Raw genomic sequence first — 24,118 nt, forward strand, 5'->3', positions numbered from 1 at the left:
CCGACGATATATACTTCATTGCACCAGGGCTGTGGAGTCGGAGTCGGACTGATTTTGGGTTAAAGGAGTTGGAGTCATTAGAAAGCATGCCGACTCCGACATTTTTTTTTCTTTCATTTTCACTGAGTCTCCTTGCAATTTTGTAAAAACTGACTACCAATTGAAATGTTAGGCAACAAAACATGTATAAAAAGCTACTAATAAGAAAATAACTGCCATTATGGCAATCAGCTAGCTTGAGTGCTTACCAAACTTTCTGTAGCTGTCCCTCAGTTTGCTTACTTTTTTAATTAACCAGTAGCAACTGTCAGCAAACGGTTTTATTGCCTAACATTTTCAAATAATCACTTTGAAATAAAAATAGAATTATAGTGTTTTGTTCGATGTCAGTTATAAAATAGTAAAAGGAATGTAACAATTTAGTTAGTCGAGACCCGTAGCTCAGGTGGAAACTTTTAAGGGAGATCGGCAAATTCAAATAAGGTCTGGCGGGAAAGCACGAATCCAAAAGATCCGATGAAATAATCTGGTTTTTTTTTCTTTATTAAGACTATTTCTATAAGCTTGGTTCTCACTAAAAGTATGAAACAAAATAAGTGTAAAGAATTTCTTGATTACAACACTCAATAATTGCAGTTAATCTTAAAATCTTCATAAGACATCTTCCTAAAGCAGCCAATAAAATTTAAATTAAAAATTTAGCGAAAAGAAATATAGGTATAGTAAAAACTATTCGTACAAATTTGTATACCGCCACATTTTGTGTAAAATTAGCTCCTGACGTATATGTGCCCTATTTTTGTTGAAATTTTATTGATGAAATATAATTTAAAATGTATTCGAGAAAATTTTCAGAATTAAAATATTTATATTTTTTATAAACTCCGAAACTAACTTTGGGTGTTGCCTACCAGACGGGTGTCACCCGGGTCAAACAACCCCCTTTCAAGAACTTGGACTTTGAATAAAAGCATTTTTTCTCTCAAGTTACAGCTTTCAAAAATTGAAAGCACACGATTTGATCAATATCTATTCATTAAACATTAAAGGGGGAGGGGGCAAATTACAGCTAATCCTTTTCAATTTTTTAAAGGGATTTTTAAGTCATCTCACTTTTAAGCTCGTAACTATCAGGGCCGGACTGGACAGTTAAAACAGCCCGGGCGTTTACACAAAACCGGCCCTTATCTGAGGGATAAATCTACCCCCCCCCCCCCCCCGTGTACACAATCTTGCAAGTTTAAGGATTTTTCTAAAATAGTAGGAAAAAGAGCAATAAAATGAATGCAGGTCGAAAGGTCAAAAACTAGGGGAGTGTATGAGTTTGGTGGTACCTTAATTTTTAACGAATTTTAACAGAGAGAGAGCGAGAAAGATTTCAGCTTCTGATTTAAGAGGTTGTCGTTGCAAGACTGAAATGTTAGCAATATAAACCTAATCATAAGTGTAATATTCTCACAAACATAGGGAGCTCGGCGATTTCTCACCCAGGAAGTTTTCGAAATTGTAGTTTTATAAATGCCGTTTTGGACAATCTTTACACTAGTGTGTGTGTGGTGGGGGGAGGGGTTGAGTTGAGAGCCCTCGCTCGTATTTTTTCGAAGTTGAAACTAGGTTGAAAGTTAGGGATCTCTATCGGAAAATTTTCGAAATTGTAGTTCTAAAAACTCAGTTTCAGACAATCTTTGATGGTGTTTGGGGAAAAGAGATTTGGAGGCCCTCCTCCGGAAATGTTTTGAAATAGGTTTCTGAAAGGATTTCGAAATTGAATGGCGGAGTTTTCTGATAGTCTCTTCCCGGAAATTTTCCGGAATTGTAGTTTCAAAAGCGCAGTTTTAGAATTTCTTTGTACTGTTCATGAGGGGAGAGGTTGATTCTCCGAAATCCTAACAATATTATGTCCCAGGAGCCGAACACAAGGATTGTTTGACCTAGAATTTTTTTTCTTTTTTTTAATAGTTGGAAATATTTTTTGCGATGTTATTCCATTCTTATGAAAACAATAACTCATTTATTACTCCCAACAAAATTTTTTGAACACCCAGAAAGTCACTCTTTTGGCGTGTCCTCATTCGTTTCTCAAATATCGTAAAACCGTAGAACATTAGACCAGGGTTGCAACTTTAGGCTATTAAAGGAATCTGGTAGTATGTGCCATGTAGTGGTCGTTAGAGCAAAACTAAAGTCTTTAAAAAAAAAAATCAGTAGGTTCGCAAGTGTTGTCCAGAGAAGGTCATGTTGTTTACCCCAAGCTCCAGTGTTATCATTCTTGTGTGTCAACATTCATTTGTGTTGGGAGGTTTTTTGAAATTTTTGCTTCAACTCTCAAAGTCTCCTTCGAAACCTATATTTGCCGATTGAATTCTCCGGAGGTAAGTTTATTACTTAGGTGTCTAAGATGATTTAGCCTTATCGGCGAATCCTGATGTTGCTTTGTCTACCTGTCGTTTCGAAGTAAATAAAATCCGGGAATTCAAGTTGCAACTTTAGACCACCCATTTTAACTATCGTTTGTCAATATTTTGTGTTGTCTTAAGCAGTTTTTTTAGTTTTCGAGTTTTCTTTAGTTTTAGACATGAATCCAGCGAAAAGAAAGAAGATAGGCGGCCGTCCTTTACCTCAACTATTTGCCTGATTTGAAGGAAAAGGTTATCCACGAAATAGTAACAACCAAATTTAAACAAGGAAAACAAAAAAGGATAAATTTTGGGGTTGGCCTCATTCTCCCGATGTCATTTGATACAAAAAAAAAACAAAGAAAAAAAGATTATTGCGACAACGAAGAAACCTACACAATTGAGACAAAATTTCAATCAATTCCTTATAAAAAAAATATAAACAAAGATGCCCTTGTAAAAAAAAAAAAAAATTAATTAATCAGTAGGTACCTAATAATTGCTTTTCATACTATCTAACGTTCATATTTATGTATCTGAATAAACCATATTATTTTTCACAATTGATTTTATTTAAGAGAACCTGAAATTGACTCAAAAAGTATAAAACTATAAATCGGAAAAAGTAAGTACATTTTTTTTTTAAATATAATTTTTGGCAGTGTACGAGATTGGAACAGAACGATCTATGCATTGTAACTTTAGACCGGAGTGGTTTAGTGGTGCATATCAAGGAAAATAGGAGGTGGTTTAAAGTTGTCACCACCATGTGCAAACTTGATACCGATATACAAAAAATTCCCCCTCCCTTTTTTGTGCAATTTAGAATTTTTTTCGAAGCGTCACACTGCAGCTGAAATGTATGGTAGTGTATGGTTAAATGCAAGAGCGCCTATATGCAAAATTTCAAGGGGGGCCTCAGATATTTTCCTCATGGTTTAGCAGGATATTTTCCCCACAGAAACCAATTTCAGTACAGAATAGTTATTAAAATTTTACATTTTTTTAATAACGTATTCATTAATTGCTTGAGAAGAAATGATTTTACATTTTCGCAAAGAAAAAAGTACTAAAAGCAAGGAAGTTCTAATTTAAAACGGGGGCTTGAGCCCCCTTTTGCCCCCCCCCCCCCATTTGGGCGACCTTGGTTAAATGCTCAACCTTTTTTGGCAAAGAATGATGAAAATATGAAGAAAAATACACATATAAAGTGGTCTGAAGTTGTACGGTTTTACGATACATTTAAATTATCTAAAAATTTTACATCAACATTCCACAAACTTAATTTGTAGTACTAAATTACGCATACTTAAAGGTTTAAAATAACATTCTTTAAGTAAATTTAATTATTTAAATAATCGAGGAACATCATTTTTAAGTTTGTCTGCAGGTTTTCATGTCTTTCTCCAGTCCTAGGAACAAGTTCAACTATTATAGAAACTTTTATAGAAAGGAAATTTTAATCGGCATTTTTTTTAGATTCTTTGAGTATTTTGTTAATATAATTTGTTTGTTGTTCTTACTAAAACTAAAGTTCACTAATGGGTATGTAGCCCCTCCCGCCTTTACTCACCGTGGTCCTGAGTACACTCAAAAAATACCTTACGCTAGACACTTCTGGTATTAAACCTATATCCTATACCTGGTTGCCTCTTAAGCTCCCAGGGCTCTATTAAACGTAGGCCGGGTACAGGCACCACCAAATTTGATATTCCTTCAAATTTGTATTTATGAAGAGAGTGCTGCAAGTAAAAAAAAAGTGGGGAGCTTAACCATAAATCACTACCAGCCCCGGGGTTCCAGCGGCCCTTCGGGCGATCGCCCGATTGGCCAGTCCGGCCCTGGTAACTATTGGAAAATTTGATTTTGAAATTGAATTTCTAACGTTTTATGCGTCTTGGGTTTACAATAACAAACAAAATAAGAAATTTTCATAAAAAAAGAATTAATATTTAAATCTCCGTTTAGAGGTTTTTCCCCTTCCCCTAAAGGGAGAGAGGGAATTGAAAAAGTTTAATTAAATAAAAAGAAAATCAGGAGTTGGAGTCGGGCGTTTAAAAATCCAGGAGTCGGAGTCAGCCATTTTCCTTCCGACTCCGCAGCCCTGCATTGCACAAATCTTTAGTATATAGCACTGGGAGATGGAGGCCAATTAACTCAGTTGGTGAAAGCTTCATGCTAATAATACAGTTCTCACATGAGCTAAAAAATTTATTTTTTGAACAACTTAATTTCCGTAGTTGAATTTTAATAAAATCTTAACTAATGTTGGGTAAGATTTCAAATCACGTGTTGTGTTGTTACAGTCAACCCTTATATATTGAGGTTAATCTATTTCAGGCTGTACCGCGATGAGCAAATTTCCGTAAAGTTCTTTTTTGTAAGTCAAATATTTTCCATTTGAAGCTGAAAAAACTTATTTGACTCTTTAAATGTGTGTTTAATTTCATTTGAGCATTCTTAGGCATGAAATAACATATTTTAGTCATTCTTATAACCATATAGCTCATTATATTGCACAAAATATCAGAAAGTATGACATATTAGCTGTTAAAAAAAATTCATTTTTATTATAGTGCATAAACTAAACAACACACGTACAGTTACACACAACTTTTTCAATACTTTGTTAAACTTCATTAGAAATAATTTAAATGATTTTTTCCACCGCTATCAGCGGAATATAGACAAACATGTCATATTTTGTCTCTTTAAAAAAGTAATATATATATATATATATATAACACTGCTTTTGAATTCATTTTATTTAGCACGAATGCTTTGCTAGTTTTAATTGTCTTGGAAGTTGGAAGCTGTTTTAACAAATACTACTTTAAATCTGACTTTCATTTCAACAGTTTATACTTTCGAAATTTGATTTTAGTTATTATATAGTTCCTTTTCTGTGGGAAATGTACTAATTTTTAAGGGAGTGCTCTCATAATTGTTCAGTTTTCAATTTGCAGTGCTTGTGCTCTTTAAAAAAATGTTATTAGCTTTGGGGGGGGGGGGGGGGGATGTATAAACCTCTAGTTGAAATATATGGTAGTTGAAGCAGGTAAATGGTTATTATTTTTATACATATAATCTGAATGAGAAAATCATACGCTGCAATATAAATCAAAGTTGCATTTTTAAGTTCTAAATTTTCCTGCTATTACTCCCCAGTACTTAAAAAAAATCTTTAGATTAACTATATTGTGTCGGATATTATTGCAGCAAGATTTTACTGTATTTTGGTAACATAGTTTGATTAAATTTACTTAACAATTATCAAATTGAATGAAGAGTTCCAGAAAATATGCTTACTTGTTATTATTTGATAGTAAAGTTGCATTTTATGAAGCATCTTTTTTCTTAGTTTTATGCTTTTAATGCAAGAGACATATATATGAGTTTATTTATTTCTCTATTTCTCTTTAGCAAGTTGAGGTGGATGGGCAACAATGTATGCTAGAAATTTTGGACACTGCCGGAACAGTAAGTCTCTTTCATTATTCTCTTAATTTTTTTTTGTGTTTTGAAATGGAACCTTGCTTGATTTGAACACCATTGTGGTATGGTGTCTTCAATACAAGTGGTGTCACAAGATGCCAAAGCATTTTACTTTTGACTGTACTTAGTTCATAGTTTTTAGATTTTACTGACTTAGTGTTGACTTAAATTTTATGATGCATAGTATATATAAATTTTTCTTATGCATAATATGTAACTGCTCCTGTGCTATAACAGGAGGAGTAGCTTCTCATTACCAAACATTTTATTTGAACCTTAGTGTTATTATTTAATGTCTAGTTAATTTTTATGATCAGTTTAAGCCTTGTTTACTGTCGACAGACTAAAGACCAATGGATTAAGTGCTGAGATCTTGATACAGCACTTTCTAGCATTAGTCATATAAGGAAAGAAGTGACATTTACTTTGATATTTAAAATTGTTTTTGAAAGAATTAACAATTCAGAGTGAACAAAAAATTAAAAAAAAAAATCACTTTTTATAAGCAAATATCATTTTACTTTTTTTTAAATTGTAATTCTACAGAAATGTTTGCAAATCCTGTATTAATTGTATCAGCTTAAGAGACATCAATACTGGTCTTTTAAAAGGTTAATTTATTATTATATATAATCTGTGCGTTCCTAAAATCTTGATTAAAAAAAACATTATACTTTTTTTAAATCAATTGATATTTTGCATAATCACAGTATATTCATTAAATATTAGAGAAATAACAGTAGAAAGACCTTACAATTGTATGACATAAAAAAAAAAAAAAATATGGAGACAGTTCACATCACTATGGGTTTTCTAACATGTTTATTTCTTACTTTAAGGATTTTTTGCACAAAACTATTTCAAATAAAGATACTAAATAAGCATGAAAACATTTGTTATTTAATTACTAGTTTTTCAGTGTTCATTTTTAGAATAATTTCTTATTATTTATTAAAAAGAAAAAAAAAGTTTTTTTTTTTTTTTTTTTTTGCCGAAAGCGACTCAAAAAATTGAAAATTGTATTAGAACTTTGCTTTAAAAAAATCTGCATAAGAACTACGGGCTGCATTAAGGTTTTGCAACAGTAAGGGGCGTTTCGGAAAACTTGAATTTTAGACCGTAAGTCTATTTTTGATCATTAGCCGGCCTGATAAGTTTTAAAATGAGAGGGGAATTTCTTCAAGAGATAAGAGAGATGTCATATACTGACAGGAAAATGATCCACAGAATTAATATATAAGATAAGATATTGAAGATAAGTGTTTTTATTTTTTTGAAAATTTTGTACAATTTATTATCGCAGGCTGCTTGAACCGTTATGGCTTAGATGGCAGCACATGTTCATCATTTAACCGAATGGTTAAAATACAAAATTAGTTGAACTAAGTTCGTTTTTCAAGCATAGCTTTTGGAATGTAGTAAAAATGTGACTATCTGTTTGTTTTTTGCCGAAAGAAGAAGAAAAATGATATTTTACCCATCAAGTTATTAGTAAATGTTTTACTTCGTATTCTAATAAATATTCATAGTTTAACTAAATGAAATGCGTAATTTCAATTATTATATAGTTCATATTGGTAAAAAAAACAAAATTATTTGTACAAAGGGTAAAAAACTCATTAGAATTTTATTTCAGTATATGATTTATTTTTTCTGAACAAAAAACTATTCCATTGCTTTAGCCCTGGCTAATGGGAGGTAATTTACTGAATATACCTTGCCTCGCGTTCAATCTTCGAGTTGAACTGAACCATTGCTTCGGTCACTCGTCTGGTCTGCTAATTCTATATTAACTACCAGTTTGTTTCGCACTCTTGGCTTCCTTAAGAGGTTTTCCATCTCCAGCTCAGTCACTTTCCTATGCCGGGCTGATGAGTGCTAATACGCACGAAACTGCAGTCCTCGGCTGGAAATGACTGAGCTGGCGGTGTATTTCACGTATTTCTGCTTTAGCCCTGGCTAATGGGCGGTAATTTACTGAATATACCTTGCCTCGCGTTCAATCTTCGAGTTGAACCGAACCATTGCTTCGGTTACTCGTCTGGTCTGCTAGTTCTATATTAGCTACCAGTTTGTTTTGCACTCTTGGCTTCCTTAAGAGGTTTTCCATCTCCAGCTCAGTCACTTTCGTGCTAATAAGCACGAAACTGCAGTCCTCGGCTGGAAATGACTGAGCTGGCGGTGTATTTCACGTATTTCTGCTTTAGCCCTGGCTAATGGGCGGTAATTTACTGAATATCCCTTGCCTCGCGTTCAATCTTCGAATTGAACCGAACCATTGCTTCGGTCACTCGTCTGGTCTGCTAATTCTATATTAGCTACCAGTTTGTTTCGCACTCTTGGCTTCCTTAAGAGGTTTTCCATCTCCAGCTCAGTCACTTTCCTATGCCGGGCTGATGAGTGCTAAAAGGCACGAAACTGCAGTCCTCGACTGGAAATGACTGAGCTGGCGGTGTATTTCACATATTTCTGCTTTAGCCCTGGCTAATGGGCGGTAATTTACTGAATATATTCCATTGTAGTCTGAAATCTTAAACCTAATACTTGTATTTTTGCTTACATTATGCTTTAGCTTTCTGTGAGCCAAAGCTTTAAAAAAAAGAAGAAAATTACAATTAAGAATCAATATAGCTACATGTTGCATCAAGTTTTCGTAATAGCAAGGAGCATATCCATCTCATTAATTTTTTTTACCTCATATCCTATTTATTGATTTAAGTGTTCATGTAATGCGTGATATTTCCCTATTTTTTTGATGCAGATTGTCCGGACTTGGACCGGAACACTCGTTTTTCTGGTTACCAGGCAAACGCTCTGCTGATCGAGCTATTCAGCTCTGTTGGTCACAGTGCAAGTTAAAGTTATGAATTTAACTGAAAACCTCATTCTGGTACTTTAAAACAGGTTTTTTGACAGAAAAAAAAATTTTTAGACCATGGGTCTTATTTTTCGTCATTAGCCTGAACGATAAGCTTTGAAATGAGGTGTAAATCCAAGAAATTGATCAAGAATTGAGGAAGATCTCGCGTAGGAACAAAAAACAGGCTACAGAAATAATATATAAGTATGTTAGAAGCAGGAAAATTCATATACGTTTTTCCAAATATTCAATAATGAATGTGGTCGAATTTCAACCGCTGGGCGAACCCTAGTGTATAAATAAATAACTGTTGAACTATAAAAAATGAAGCAGCAAGTAAATCCCTTAGTAACTAATGAGAATAATTCATTCCATTAAAATTTGCTAAAATTAAGAATGTATTTAAAAATGCCAAACCTGTAAATGGTATTTGCTGAAAAGTTATATTAAACATATGTATATTGTATTTGAGTGCACGTTGATATTTATAAATTTGATGTTTCAATTATTTTTTTTAATGCAAAATAATTCATTTAGAGTGTTAGATCTCCAATTAATGCCTGCAAAAGCACTTGTTGCTTCCGAGAAACTTCCAAATAAGAGTTTAGACTCATGTAATAAAAATAATCGTATTAAGCACGGAATTTGTTGCCAGTGCTTCTTCAGTCCTAACATGGTAATTTACTGTTGTGGGGTTGATTAACTGAATGACTTAGTAATTCATAATTATAATTACATTCTAATTCATTAAAAAATAAGACTCCATTTATTTTAATTCTTTCGTTTTTAAAGCAAGAGTGTGCAAATGCTGCTTTATTCAAATTATTCTGTGAGAATTGCATTTGGTTTTAATGGAACTGTGACTCTTTCTATTCATAGGAACAATTCACTGCAATGCGTGACTTATACATGAAGAATGGCCAGGGATTTGTCCTGGTGTATTCCATCACAGCACAATCTACCTTCAATGACCTTCAAGACCTGCGGGAACAGATTCTCAGAGTCAAGGATACTGATGATGTGAGTACTATTCTCACTTGCAGCTTATCCAACACCATTACAACAGTCAATTCTGTATCCACAACTTTCAGCCTTTTTAAATATTGTTCCCATCTCCCCCCCCCCCCCCCCATGCACCCTAATATGGTGCAGCAATTCTACTGTAACAGATGTACCAATTGTTGCTCAAAATACCCTATAGACTTACAATGTGCTTGGATTCCTCGTTTCATTGCATCAACTTTACAAAGAACATTGACGCAATTAAAATTTGAATGGACATATTGCATAAGATACATCCGTCCGTCAAGGAGCTCAATCGTCATGCATTGTCCTCCCAAATAGTTTCCAATCCTAGCAGCACGTATTAGATCATTTTTTTCAGATGATAACGGGAATAGAATATTTGTTAATTGGGGGGGGGGGGGGTGATGCCTGAATAACTGGCGATTTTTTGATTAAGGATAGGAGACTCAGAAAAATGCATGCTAAATTTTTAATATAAATACCAAGAAACAGATTTTGATTACAAGAAAGCTGGTAAAACCTGTTTAACTGAATGCTTTAATTATTTAAATTTGCTCCTACCTTATTTTCATTAGTTCTTTATAGAAGGCAAAATGGTTAGGGACCCTTGGAAAATAAATTATATTGTAAATAATAGACAATTATGATATTATAAGTCTTTTAGAGCACAATGATAATAGCATACTTTTAGTTAATATTGTAATTTGCTTTATTAATTGCAAAAAGCTCAAAAAGCAAAATTATTAAAGTAATCCTCCCTAATAGCGGACACCTCCCAATAATGAACAAAACTTCCGGTGTTGTAACTGTCTGCTATTCAGAGGTACTACTGTATTTACAGGGGTACCCACCCCCTAAAAGCAAGGATGCACCCTTCCTAAATATCAGATCCCCCCCCAAAAAAAGAAAAACACCCCTTAACCTCCCTCCCCCCTAGGTGGGCACCCTTGGTATTTAAATATGTTACCTAGAAATTTTTAAAACTTGATAATTTTTTTGTTAAAGTATATTCTATGTTCTTCATAAAGTTGATGAAATGAATAGGGTGGAGTGAAAAAACTTTTTATTTTTATAAACTTGTATGTGGAAAACATGCATTTTGTGTATAGTAACAATTCTGCAAAATCACAATTCAATATTTTCGGACAATTTTTTTGATCTTCCTTCACCTCACTGTAAAATTGACATTTTGAGATTTTATGTCCAAATGCTACATTAAAAGACTTTGTAGTGCATTTTTAATGCTCTACAATTATTTTTCTCATTTTTTGTGCAGATGGTTTTTAAAATTAACATTGTTAAATGATTCATTTTATTTTCAAAAGATGGCATTAGTAGTTATCCAGGAAAATAAGGTTAAGAAAAAAAATCCTCGGTTGAACAGAAATTTTGAAACAATTTTGAACCGGACAATTCAGCATTGAAGAAGACAATTTACTGCTTCGGAAGCACAAGCCTGAAGATAAGAGGGTCGATTGGGAAAATATAGGTTTTTTTTATCGGAAAGTCTTTTTAGCTGCGTGTGAATCGTAGTCGCTATTTTTGGTCATTCACAAGATGGAAGTACACATGATCCTTAAATGCCCGAGTTTCCAAAGCAGAATTGAATGTTTTCTTTCTTTGCAAACTTATGACAATAACATAAAATAGGCTGCAAATAGTTTTTATTATTATTATTATTTTAAATAATTTTCTTGAGGAATAAAAAATTTTGTTCTTAAGACTTAATCTTATCCTCATTGCCTTGGATGCAAATGTGCTAAAAACTTCAACTTAATGGAACCGTTTCCAAAATTTTAAAAATATTTTTTTCTGAAAGAACATGCTTAAAAACATAGGATCTATTTTTAAAATAATTTGTCATAATATTTTTTAAAAATTGCTTAAATCGGTGCTCTTCCATTGTTTACATTTCTTTCCGATGACATCACAATTGATGAAATGCCCTTCACAGAGCGAAATATTTAATTCACATCTTTACTCATGTGTATTGGCAACGATATGGTTGATAGCAAGCATAGAGCGCAATTTTAATTTGCTCCTTGATTATCATAACGTGGAAATTCCTTACAAAGATGCGCCACACAGCATCATTTGTGACGTCATTAAGACCACGCCTTGTTTGAAAAATCGTATAATTTAAGAAATTAATTAAAAAATAACTGTTGAGAAAATGAAAGAATTTTTTGTTGCTTATTCTATCAATTTCAGTGACTAAAAGTACTACGTTTGACTGAAGGAAACAACCCCGTTGTAGTTTTATAAAGATTTATTTTAAAATTGTTTTCATGCTACAAATTCAAATTTTTTCTTATTTTTAAGCGTATCCTCCATATTTGGTTATTCCCAAGATGGAAGAACACAAGACTTTTTAAGTGCCTAAGTTCCCAAAAATGGCATTGGCTGTGCAATGCAAACTATTGAAAAAAAACTCAAAATGTGCCTTTTTTCCAGATAATTCGTAATTTTCTGGAAGAATGCAAAATTTTATCCTCCGAACATTTTTTATTCTAATTGATTTAGATGCTTATGTGCTAAAAACTGACTATTTTGTCTCAGTTGTAGTTTTTTAAGGATTATTGATTTTTTATAACTACTTTTAAGACAAATTTCAAAAATCTACTTATCTTAAATTTTTCACTTAGTCGCCATATTTGGTCGTTTGCACGATGGCAGTAGACTTAAACCTCCAAAAACAGAGTTGGATGTTTATCAATGTAAACTTTTGAAAGTAACGTAAATGGTGCAAAAAGTTTTGTATTTTTAAACATTAACTATTACTTTCTAGAAAATAAAAATTAAATTTAAATGTAAGCGTCCTTTAACATGCGAAAGAAATAATTATTGGCATTGACCTATGATCGTCGGGTGTTGTTTTTTTATTATGCATTAATATAGTATGCCGATCGATGCAACAAGTTAATCATATTTATACTTAAAATCAGCTTTGTATTTTGCTCAATATGTTTTATGTTTTATAAATAAGAAAATGAAATATTAATCCAAAAGCGTATGCTAAAAGATTGCTGTGCAACTACAGCAAAAAGCTATAATATTACACGTGACAACCAAGAAACGCTAAAATAAGTTGAAAGTACTGTTTTCAACAGGTAGTAAACAAATTAACACGATTTTGAACAAAATGTTTAAAAAAAACTTAAAATTTTGACAGAGAAAAGAAAGAAAAAAATCAGATTTTTTTTTTAAATCTAAGGGCAGAAGTTTCAGTTCTTACGCATTGCTACTTTAAACAATTTTAATCATTTTGAAAATATTACTATTTAAATTTAATTTTGAATGAAGCAAGTAACTTGGAAAAGTTGGGGAATTTTTTTAACCACAAGTGTATGAACCCTGCAATAGAAGCAATTTTCACCCGTCATACCTTGACTGGCGACTTTCTAGTATGTAAATAATGTCAAATGCAGAACAACTTTGGTTGTCGGAACCTCTTTTTATCCAAAACTCTCTGTTAACCAAAGTTTATTTTTAAGCATAAACTGTCAAAAGAGACTGGAGAAAACCTGTTCCAAGTCCATCCTCTGAATTTACAAGAAACATTATGGATGAAAAAGAAAATATGCTGCTTTTGTGTGTAGTTCTCTTTAAAAACATAGAGTAGGTCTCTGGTATCCAAAGAAGGGCATTCGTAATGCATTTTGCATTGTTGATTTTTGTTTTAATAAACTCTTAAATTTATTTTCCAGTCAAACTTCAAGTGGCCGGAGCTTAAAACTTCCCCCTCTGTCTTATGTGCATATCCCTTTCTCATTGAAAAGGAAATCGTTGTCATTATCTTTTTTGATAGCAAAAATATTTTAAAACAACTCATTACATCAAAACAAAGACAAAAAAATATTGGAAAGGGACACTCGAATTAATTCAGATATACAACAACTAAAATACTTTTGAAATTTGTCCTTCATCAAGTCAATTCGCGATAACTCGAAGTTTTTATCAAGTCCTGACCCCTTGTCTTTAATTCCATGCTAATTATTCTCAATATCTCAAAGTTAACTTCATTTAACTCGAATTTTTTTCCAAGATGACTCGAAATTTATTTCGAAAGAACGAAAAAAAAAAAAAAGAAACAAGTGACTATGAGAGAAAAATCATTTTACCTTCACTTGCAATTCCTGCACAATAGACCTATAAAGCAAGAGCACATTGTGCAATAAAGGAGTTACACGTGCGGAAATGAGTTAGCTTGTTTTCTTCTGTTGTACTGTACTGTTTACACTTTGTTGCTAGACTACGAATTTGCTGCTAAGCTGTCAAGTTGTCACGTCAGCTGATTGTACCTTTATTCAAAGGCTGACCTCAGTTAAGATGCATTCCTCTTCAGTATTTAGTTTGATCATTTGCTAATAAGTACCTGAGAGACAGAGTGAGTTTTTTTTTACTATTAAAGATGTCTAAGCAAGTACTCTGCCACTGATATTAAAAGAAAAAAAGAAACTTCGAAAGCGCTTGAATCCATGAATCTGAATTGGAAACAAATGAAGATGTGCACCTTTCCTGAAGTAGAATCAGCTCTATTCAAGTGGTTCCAGCAGTATCGAAATCAAAACTATGCTTTTGATTTTTTTCTCTCAATATTTTTGGTTAAACTACATATTGTGCTTAAAAACTTAAGTTCTGTAATTTTGTCTGTTATATGTGCATATTAATTAAAATATTTGATGGTTTTTAATATTAAAATGTCGAAAACTGAAACTAGAGGTAAGTCGAACTTCCGATAAGTCGAAAGTTTTTCGTTGGTCCCTTTAGATTCGAGTTATCGCGAATTGACTGTATTCGGTCAAGGCAGGCTCAAATCATTTGAAGAAACAGCTCATACATCTTTTTTTTTCAGAGTTTAATAGCTGACAGTGTCATGTGTCGTAATAGCAATTTTTGAGTAATGTTAAAATTCGATGTATATAAAAAAAATAAAAACTGCAAGATCTGTGTATTGTTTAATCACCCTAAGAAAGCAGGCTGCATTCTGCTGTGCTAAGCACAAAAGTGGTATGTTTTCACTTTTTATCCAAATTGAGTTACGGTTACCATGTAGTACTTTGCCGCGCATTTCACCTAAAAACAATTTTTTATGATCATTTGTGAATGGGAAACATTTAAAAAAAATTCTGAAAAAGGTGCATCTGAATCCAAAACATGGAGGCGAGAAACTGTAAATGGCAGATTCGGCAGTTTTGAACTCGGCTGCAGAAGTGCAGATGTGACTTTTTCGCTTAGCTTGCAGCATTATGGTCAGTGGTTAATTTTTTGTTTTGTTTAAGGTCCCGATGATCCTGGTTGGCAACAAATGCGATCTAGAGGACGAAAGGGTCGTAGGCAAAGACCAAGGAGCCAACCTGGCTAGATCTTTCAACAACTGTGCTTTTCTGGAGTCTTCGGCAAAGGCGAAAATCAATGTCTCTGAGGTGAGTTGATCTTTTGATATTTGTAAAATAGATATTTTATACTTTGTAAAAACTTGAATTTTTGAATTGTTAACTTTCAAAAGGTTGTGCAGTGTGCACTTGTTTTGCTTGAACCAGCAGTAGTATGTTACTTTGGTACCATAGAATTTAGAAAAACTTAAACTGTAATGGCCGATGAAACAAAATTTTCTTCCCATTTTTCTATCCAAAGAGTTTTAGAGATTGTACCTTTTTAAAACTTTTTGCTTTTTTCGGGCAATGCTGAAATTTCTTTTGCAAAACAAAAATTCTTTTTAAAAAAAGATAAGTTTTATGCTGCATTACATCATGTCGTTTCGACCATAATTTTTTCTGCATCTAAAAGTAACACAGATTGTATTTTGTTTCTAACATTCCATGGCATATAAAAAGCTGTGCTTTCTATTTCCTTCCCCTCCCCAATGCTCGGATGTGTCAGTTGAAAACTGCCCTTGACTCCTTTTGTTAGTTTTCCAATAATTTTTTAAGTCTCTTTATTTATTAGTTATTACTATGTTATCGGGTTGCATGAATAGAATGGTGAAATTTTGTACTTGCTGATCCTTAGATCAATGATTGAATTTGAGATTTCTATGAATGCAAAGAAAACACAATGCTCCCCTATAAAATATATGCTCCTTAAATATTCGCAACTATTAAAAAAGTGACTTATTTCTTAAGACTTGTAACACTTCTCAAATGACTTACCAAAAGTTGTTAAATTAAATGTTCAGTCATAGTATTAATAGAAATTTAAAGCTATCAAAAAATTTAGTCTGCCATAACACTACAAATTTTGAAAAAATATTAATCATAGTCAAAAATTATATAAGTTTGAATGAGGCATAATAAGTAAAATCTTGTTAGTCTAGATTTTTCCATAGCTTAAAAAAATATAATTACATAGGAATACCATAAAGCATGAGAGTAGGCATAATTTATTTTAACAATATTACTTTTTTTTATGACAGAAATAAATAATTCGGCAAACATTTAACGTTGCAAAAAAAAAAAAAAAAAAAAAAAACATGTAAGTTATTGACACAAAGGAAAGTGTGGCTGTTGGTCTGTGACTGTCACAAAGCACAAATAACAGTAGAATCTTGTACTGCAAATCTAAAACCTCTCTACTTCTTGATTGTCCTTTCCAGTTAAATTCAAGAATAAGCACATAAACTATTGATTTAGTGGAAATTAATCTAAATTAAGTAAATGATTTGTTGGAAGTTACATATCGTACTATCATTTAAGCTTCCTTCATATAAGGTGGTTTAATTGATTCAACTTTCAAATATGCAGTGTAACCCGAGTTATCAGAGAATATAACCTGGTAGAAAAGTGTAGAAATTGCCTGAACCCTTACCAACTGCAATCAACTCATCAGTCAAATCTGCTGCTAACATTTTCATTCTGACAAATGAGACAGTGAGAAGCAAAGGGATATAAGTGGACATTTTCACGTTTTGAGTAAAACACGTTTAAAGATAAGGTCCTTGGTAGGGTTTCATTGAAAAGTTTCTCCAATTCATACTGTATATCACACCTACTAGGACTTCTAGTACTATCTCTTGCCCCGAGACAGAGGAAAGGTTCCCCTACTATGTGTACTTGTCATCTCCAAATTTTTAATTTTGTTACTTGTGTTCCTTTGCTTCTCACTGCATGAAATTGAATCTACTAATAAAAAATTGCTAAACTTTCTCTACTGCTTTCTCTACACCAGTCAACCAGTTGATTGAATTCAGTTCAGTTTTGACAACATTGTAATGGACACTGTTGCATAATATAGACGAACGCGCGAACGGCATAAGCAGAAGATTTTTGGCTCTGCAGAAATTTTTTTTTCAAACTGCTAATATTGATTTTAAAAAATAAATAAATAAAATATATATATATATATATATATATATATATATTTTTAAAGGGAATTTTTAAAAGAATCCCAGTTTATATCTGTTAAAGCCTTTCTCCAAAAGCCTTTTAAATCACATGTGTAAAAAAAGTAATGGTTTTGGCAGTTTTTTTCAGTTGGTGAAAAATAAGCAATGTTATTGTAAAAAAAAAATTAAATGATTTAAAGCACTTTTTTTTTTTGTCTCTTTCATATCTGAATATAATATTTAATTTTTTATTCAAGGGTGAGTTAGGCAAAATAATTATTTGTAGAAAATTTTCCAGTTAGGATTTGTGTTTGCAGAAACCTTTTCATTTTATCTAAGTCTGGTAATGGAAATATTTTTTAACCAATTATTTAGATAATGTGTGCTATTTTAACCCCTTAGCTGTATCAATGAGAACATTAATAGAAGGTTTTCACTTGTGCAACTATTATGTAGGTTTTTTTTTTTTTTCTAAATATAAATAAGTATAGATGCTTACTCAATAAAGTATTCCATAAAGATCATGTTCAAAGAAAGAAAGAATATAAAACCATTCAAAGAATCTATTTTTTTTTTTTTTTTTTTTTGAAAGTCTTTTAAAAAAGTGTTATGGAATATTGAAAAATTAATCCCATCAAAGTGAACAAAAATTGCCATAAAAAAAATTAATGCAGTCACCTGCTTTTTAAACACAGCCCAAATTAACTTAACCGAAAGTTTTTGCTTTGGTTTAAAAGAGAATGCTACTTTATTTATTACTTTACTATTTCTGCCTGACAAAGACCAATATTTTGTTAATTTTATACCACCTGTTGTCTTTAAAAATATATAGGGTTAGCATAAAAGAATATCCCGGTTTTAAAATTTGTTTATTAACTATTACATTTAGCACTATGAATGATACATAAAAATATAGATAAACAGTGAAAGGTTTTTTCCACTCGCAAATGTTCAATGTGTGCACCATTCGGGAGGTAAAAACAACTCCCCATAGGTCTTGGTTTTAACCTTGGGGCCAATTCTAATACAGTAATGAATACTGTGTGTAAGGACTGTTGTTACCTAAGAAACCCTTCTGGAAGGAATTTCTGGCTGCGCTATTTGCAGTACGAGCACGTTTAGGTAGTTACTTACGTAAAAAAAACAGTTCAGCTTTATTTTTATGTATCATTTAAAGTGGTAAATGTAGTAGTACAAATTTTTAAAACTGGGATATTCTTTTTTGCTAACCCTGTATATTCATCTTACAGCTGTCTGTTTCTAACTGTTTGTTACCATTTTCAGTTTCTGTTTTGAATTCTGAACCCTCACCTTTTGTTGATTATTTTTGAATCTGTGTCATTTCAGAAAGTCTTTACATTTAAAAAAATCAAGTAAAGTACATTTTAAGTATTTGTTGCAGTACATTTTAAGTAACTGAGAAAAAATAGTTTCAAACAATCAAATCTTATCTAATATCCTTAGACTTATTTATTTTTTCAGTTCACTAGTTATATTGATTTTTAAATTTTTTCACTAGCTGGAAAAAGTTAAAATAAAAGTTTCAGAATGTAATCATTATTAAAGAAATAGAAATGCAAGTAAAGCCACGATTTGTTAGTAGGATCAATACTTGAATGAAAAATATTACAACTTTTAAAATGTGAAAGTTTTCTTTAAAATTTAATTCAATTCAAACATTCAAGAACTTCCATGTTTTAAGTTAACGAAATAATAGTAATATTTAACTTAAATTTAATTTTTTATCTTTCTTTAAAAACTTATAATCTGGGAAAGAAGGTAAGTAAATTTATATGTATTCAATTTATGGACATAATTTATGTTCTTTAAAAAATACATTACTGAAGTTTTACTGCAAATACTGAGGCTTTTTTTTTAAAGCTAGGCAATTATTCTTAACACGAAACACCTAAATCCAAAATATGGAAAATATATTCCTTTATGACAAATCGAAGATTGTGTTACCATGACCAACTTTAAGAGTGAAATACTAACGCCTCTTAAAATTAATTTGTTAATTATCGTTATCTTTTTTTAAAAATATAAATGATGTTTAAAGTTATTAAAAGCTGCAAAAATAATGTGCCATTCTGCTAAATAATAATAATATTGGAATTACGGTGGCAGAAATGAAGGTGAAAAAAGTTCCTAGAAAGAAGCCTTCTTGGTGAAACAATCCTTACACTTGATTTTTTTTTTTTTTTTTGAAAAGAATTACAGTTCTTGGTAGTTAGTTATCTGGAAAAACTGGTTCTGCTTGTGCGTGATAGAACACAAATGTCGTAAAGACCCACGATAGTGATGAATCTTTTATCTTTTTTTTTTTTTTAACTTTCTAAACTGTCAGTTCACTTGCAAGTTTTCTCTCACGCCAAGCTCTTCTTATTTATGCGCCTGACTTAGGCATATTCACAAGAGTTTTATATTTTGACAAAGAAAATATAGAATTGTAAACAATGAGAAAACTAAACATCACTCGAAATCTGCTTTTTAATTACTGCTAAAAACAATGAAAAATAATAGTAGTTATAAAGTTGAATTTTTTAATAAAAGTTATCAAACTAAACTCAAGGTTGAACCTTAGCAATGTGGATTACACTTTTAAACTGGCGACTTGAATCAAAGAAATCTTCGAACCTGCATTATTGGAAACGTTTTAAATTCCCAAAATCCACAAATATATGCTTGTTTAAGTTTAGCTTTGAAATTAACTTGTTAAATTTATTTACAAAACTAACTTAAAATGACTATCATATTGCCTTGTTTTTGGCAACAATTAAAAAACAACTATGTCACTTCCGTCACACAAAAAGGTTGGGGATCAGAAATTCAAAGCACTTGCATAAAAAGTTTCACTTCAAAACAAAGGAGAAAACAATAAAATTTGTTCATAGAAATATTAATTTTAAGACAAGGTATAAGTGCTTACTTATCAAGTCCAAAAAACTAAATAAGTCTTTTCCCAAAATGTTCCATTTTCAGAGTTGTGCTTGTCACACATCATATTTTGAATCAATATTCATTTCTATTACATTATAAGCAAAAATGAGAATTATTCTGCATGAAAAATGAAGTTTAAGATTAAAAATAATGCAATACATTGTTTTTACAAGAATATCTACCAAAACTTTAGAGAAATTGATAGCTAAATTTGATGTAAATGTTGAAGGTTGCGAAAATATTTCGTTCGTCACAGTATAGTAATTTAGTTTTGAAAACCAATTTATCTGATTTTTACTGTGTTTTCTTGTATGAAATATTACACAGAAGTTTTATTCTTTCACAGAATTTGGAGAAACCACAAGTAAAATGATTATTAAACCTTCAAAACTTTTGATGTGCAACAAAACAAAATCTGAATGTTACGTTCGTCACGATGGAATGACCCAAAATTTAAAATTCACATTAAAAAATGAACGTAACTTTTTTTGGACGTTTCAACAAGCTTTTTTCTTTGCCATATTGAAGCATTTCCCCTTGGGCAAAGTAATAGTGGACATACAGTGAAACTTCGATTACTCGAAGTTGCAGTGAACGCGAAAAAAATTCGAGTTATCGAAAATTCGACTAATCGAAAACAAAACCAAAACTATAGAAGAAAAAGAAAATGATACCACTAAAACTCAAAAAATTTATAATATGCTCAAAAAAGTGATAAAATGATGTACCAGTGATACTATATACATACATGACATAATTAACATATAATTGTAAAAATTAAAGAATTTATGTAGGTTGAAAAACAAATTTAAATTTGTATGCATAATGAACAACTTTTTAACTTACCAAAAAAGACATAGGTATCATTTTTTAAAAAAATCTGTAATCAAACATTGCTTTTGCACGGATATTTGTTCTTTCACTAAATAATCTTCGGATACTTTTAATGCGTCAAAGAGAGAGTCTGGAACATTCGGACGCGATTCTACAAAAATGCGCAATATATCTGCTGCTCGTTTTGCATCTTGAATCGAAGGTAATTTTATCACTGGCTCAAATACTTCTACCTCTTCATCACCAGAATCTTTTTTGCTTTTTTCCGTTATGCTTGATAAAATTTCTTCATCTGTCGGGTATTCAGTCACTAAAACTCCGTCATCAACTGACACAAAATCCATAAAATCTCTGTCGGTAGGAATGTTCATTTTATTTTGTAAAACACTGCACTCACTTTGAAAATTTATATCGTCCATATTTTCGTCTTCTTCGTATTCATTATCTAGCTCCAAACAAGATGTATCTTTTACAAAACCAGCCTTTTTAAAACAGTTAACAATTGTCTGTTGTGTAACATCACCCCATGCTTTCCGCAGTTCCCGGAGACTGTTGAGCAGAGTAATGCAAGGAACCGAATTCTCTTCCAGACACTGTAGAATTTTTAATACAACACGTTTTCTGTAGTGAACCTCTAAATTTTTTATGATGCCCTGATCCATAGGCTGCATGATAGAAGTTGTGTTCGGAGGAAGAAATTCCAATTTAATTGCAGTTAAGTTATTTGCCGCTGCCTTGGGATGTGCAGGGCAATTATCAATAAACATTACAATTTTTCTTCCAGCTGAGATAAATTTATTATCTATTTTTTTAAGCCAAGAATTGAACACCTCTGAAGACATCCAGGCTTTACTATTGCTTGTGTAATCGACTGGCAAAGACTTGACGCTGTTAAAGCATCTCGGCTTCTTAGCCTTACCGATAACAAGCAAAGGCAGCTTCTCCGTGCCTGACATATTGCTTGCTACCATAACAGTTATGCGTTCTTTGCTCCGCTTTCCACCCGAACATGTGTCACCTTTTATAGTAAAAGTTTTGTCAGGGAGACATTTGAAAAAAAGTCCTGTCTCATCTGCATTAAAAATATAATTTTCATTGTACTACATTAGAATAGTTTTTAATACTTTTTCTTTCCATTCTTTGCAAATTTTTTCATCCACTACTGCGCTTTCGCCACAAATGGTTCGGTACACAATATTGTGTCGAGTTTTAAATTTGTCTAGCCAACCTGCGCTAGCTTCAAAATTTGAAATGCCGATATTTTTTGCGAAAGTTTCTGCTTTTTCACGTATGATTGGTCCAGATAACGGAACATTTTTCTCTCTCGCTACTAGCATCCACTTTACTAAGGCCTCTTCAAGCTCTGGATACCTTCCATCTTTAAGGCGTTTTCTTTTTGCATTAAATTTTTCGTCAGCAACCGCTTGGAGGTAGACATTTCGGTTTTTTAAAATTGTTGAAAGCGTACTTGGAGGCACACCAAACTTCAATGCAATGTCCTTCTTTTTTGCAATGCCTAAATCGACTTCTTTGATCAGCTCAACTTTTTCTTGCAAATTTAAAATTTTAAGTTTTCTCTTAGCCATTTTTTTAAGGTCTAAACTTTGAGGGATAAGCGAGATAGCCCCTCAATCACACGCTTTCTTTAACACATAAAGAAAAACAGCAAATTTTAGAACGACCTTACAGCTTTGTAGAACAAAACGCTAATTCGAGAAAGAATCCCTTCTGTCGAGACAACTGTCCCCGCCCGACCTTTTTTCCCCAAAAGTGGATATTTCAGTCCTAAATGTACCGCCTCCCCCCCCCCTTTCTCTATTTTTTTCTGTCTCGGACTCCGCAAAGTAAGAGCTTTGGTTTCCCCCTGTGCAGGTTTTTCTTTTTAAGAAAAAAAAAATGAAGCAAGCAATACCTTTAGGAAAAAAAAAGATAAAACATTTACAAGGTTACCTACAAAATATCGAATTCCTATTTATTAGATCTACTTGGTCTAGACGCCTTTTGATGCAATGCAGTGGCGCCAGCTTTTTTTTTTTTGTTCATACTAGAAGAAAAAAAAACGATTTCGACTTATAGAGTTACATTAGCATGGAAAATTTGACAAGGTCAGGGGGAAAAATTCGGCTCATCGAATATTTCGACTCAACGAAATTTGGTTTATCGAAGATAATTAACATGCATTCTCCGTTCAGTTGGACGGGAATTAATAACCAATTAATAACCACTTCGGCTTGTCGAAGTTTTCGAGCTCATCGAAGTTCGACTTATCGAAGTTTCACTGTAGTTGTAAAAAAGTGCTGGTTTCCCAATTTTGTAATACTGGATTAATCCCTATTTTTTGTTCTTTTTCTGATTTTTTTTGAAGGAAAGAAAACACAAGAAATACACTTGTTTCCTTGGGCTCTTAACATAATACTGATATGCCATTTGGCAAAGTTGATTCAACTAACCACTTCATCTGAAAGAGATCTTAAATACTTTTCATTTCAAAATATTTTGTTCTATTTTGAAGATAATAATTTTTGTGTTCTTCTACAATTATCTAGCCCTTCAATTAATTTTTTCAGCTGTTGAGTTTTATTTTTGGAAACTTGCTATCTAGCACGTAAATTGTTTTTTTTTTTTTTTACAATTTACTTTTTAAATTTTCTTACACTTTAGTTTTTAAATTTTTTATAATAGTTACTTTTTTTTTATACAATACTAGATTTTAGCTGCAAAAAAAGCATTCAAATATTTAATATTCTTTTTTTTCTTTTGGAAACATCTTATCGTTTAAAAGATAAAAGATGTTTTCAAAACTTCTTGCAGGTACAGCCAATACTCCATTTTAGTCCATCTGCGTCTTAACTGTTGACCAATAAACTTTTCGTACATAATTTTTTTTGCAGAGTAATTAGGCAGGTAGAAAGTGACCCCATGAATCTTTAATAATATATATATATATATATATATATATATATATATATATATATATATATATATATATATATATATATATATATATATATTAATTTAGATTCAACCAGGGAATAAAGAATAAAATGCTCACTTAGGATATGCAAATGAATATTCCTTATGATATGGAGCGTCCGAAAATTTTACTTGAGTTCACCATCACTCCTGGTCACCCCTCATATGTTTGTTTAATTATACCCTAAAAGTAATATTTTGCTGCTAGTACTTCAAGATTTTGAGAAATTGATCTTGAAAATGTGCTCTATGTCGTAGATTAAAAAATGT

General features: G+C 31.9%; 1 protein-coding gene across 1 annotated transcript in view; it reads left to right on the plus strand.

Moving 5' to 3' along the window:
• Window positions 1-24,118, plus strand: part of LOC129228297 (ras-related protein Rap-1b) — a 43,738-nt gene that overhangs the window by 8,508 nt on the left and 11,112 nt on the right. The window contains exons 4-6 of the mRNA XM_054862977.1: window positions 5,820-5,876; window positions 9,631-9,771; window positions 15,060-15,203. Coding sequence (XP_054718952.1) covers window positions 5,820-5,876; window positions 9,631-9,771; window positions 15,060-15,203 — 342 coding nt within the window. The remainder of the gene's footprint in view (window positions 1-5,819; window positions 5,877-9,630; window positions 9,772-15,059; window positions 15,204-24,118) is intronic.

This window comes from Uloborus diversus, chromosome 1 (genome assembly GCF_026930045.1).
Source record: "Uloborus diversus isolate 005 chromosome 1, Udiv.v.3.1, whole genome shotgun sequence".
NCBI classification, from domain to species: domain Eukaryota; kingdom Metazoa; phylum Arthropoda; class Arachnida; order Araneae; family Uloboridae; genus Uloborus; species Uloborus diversus.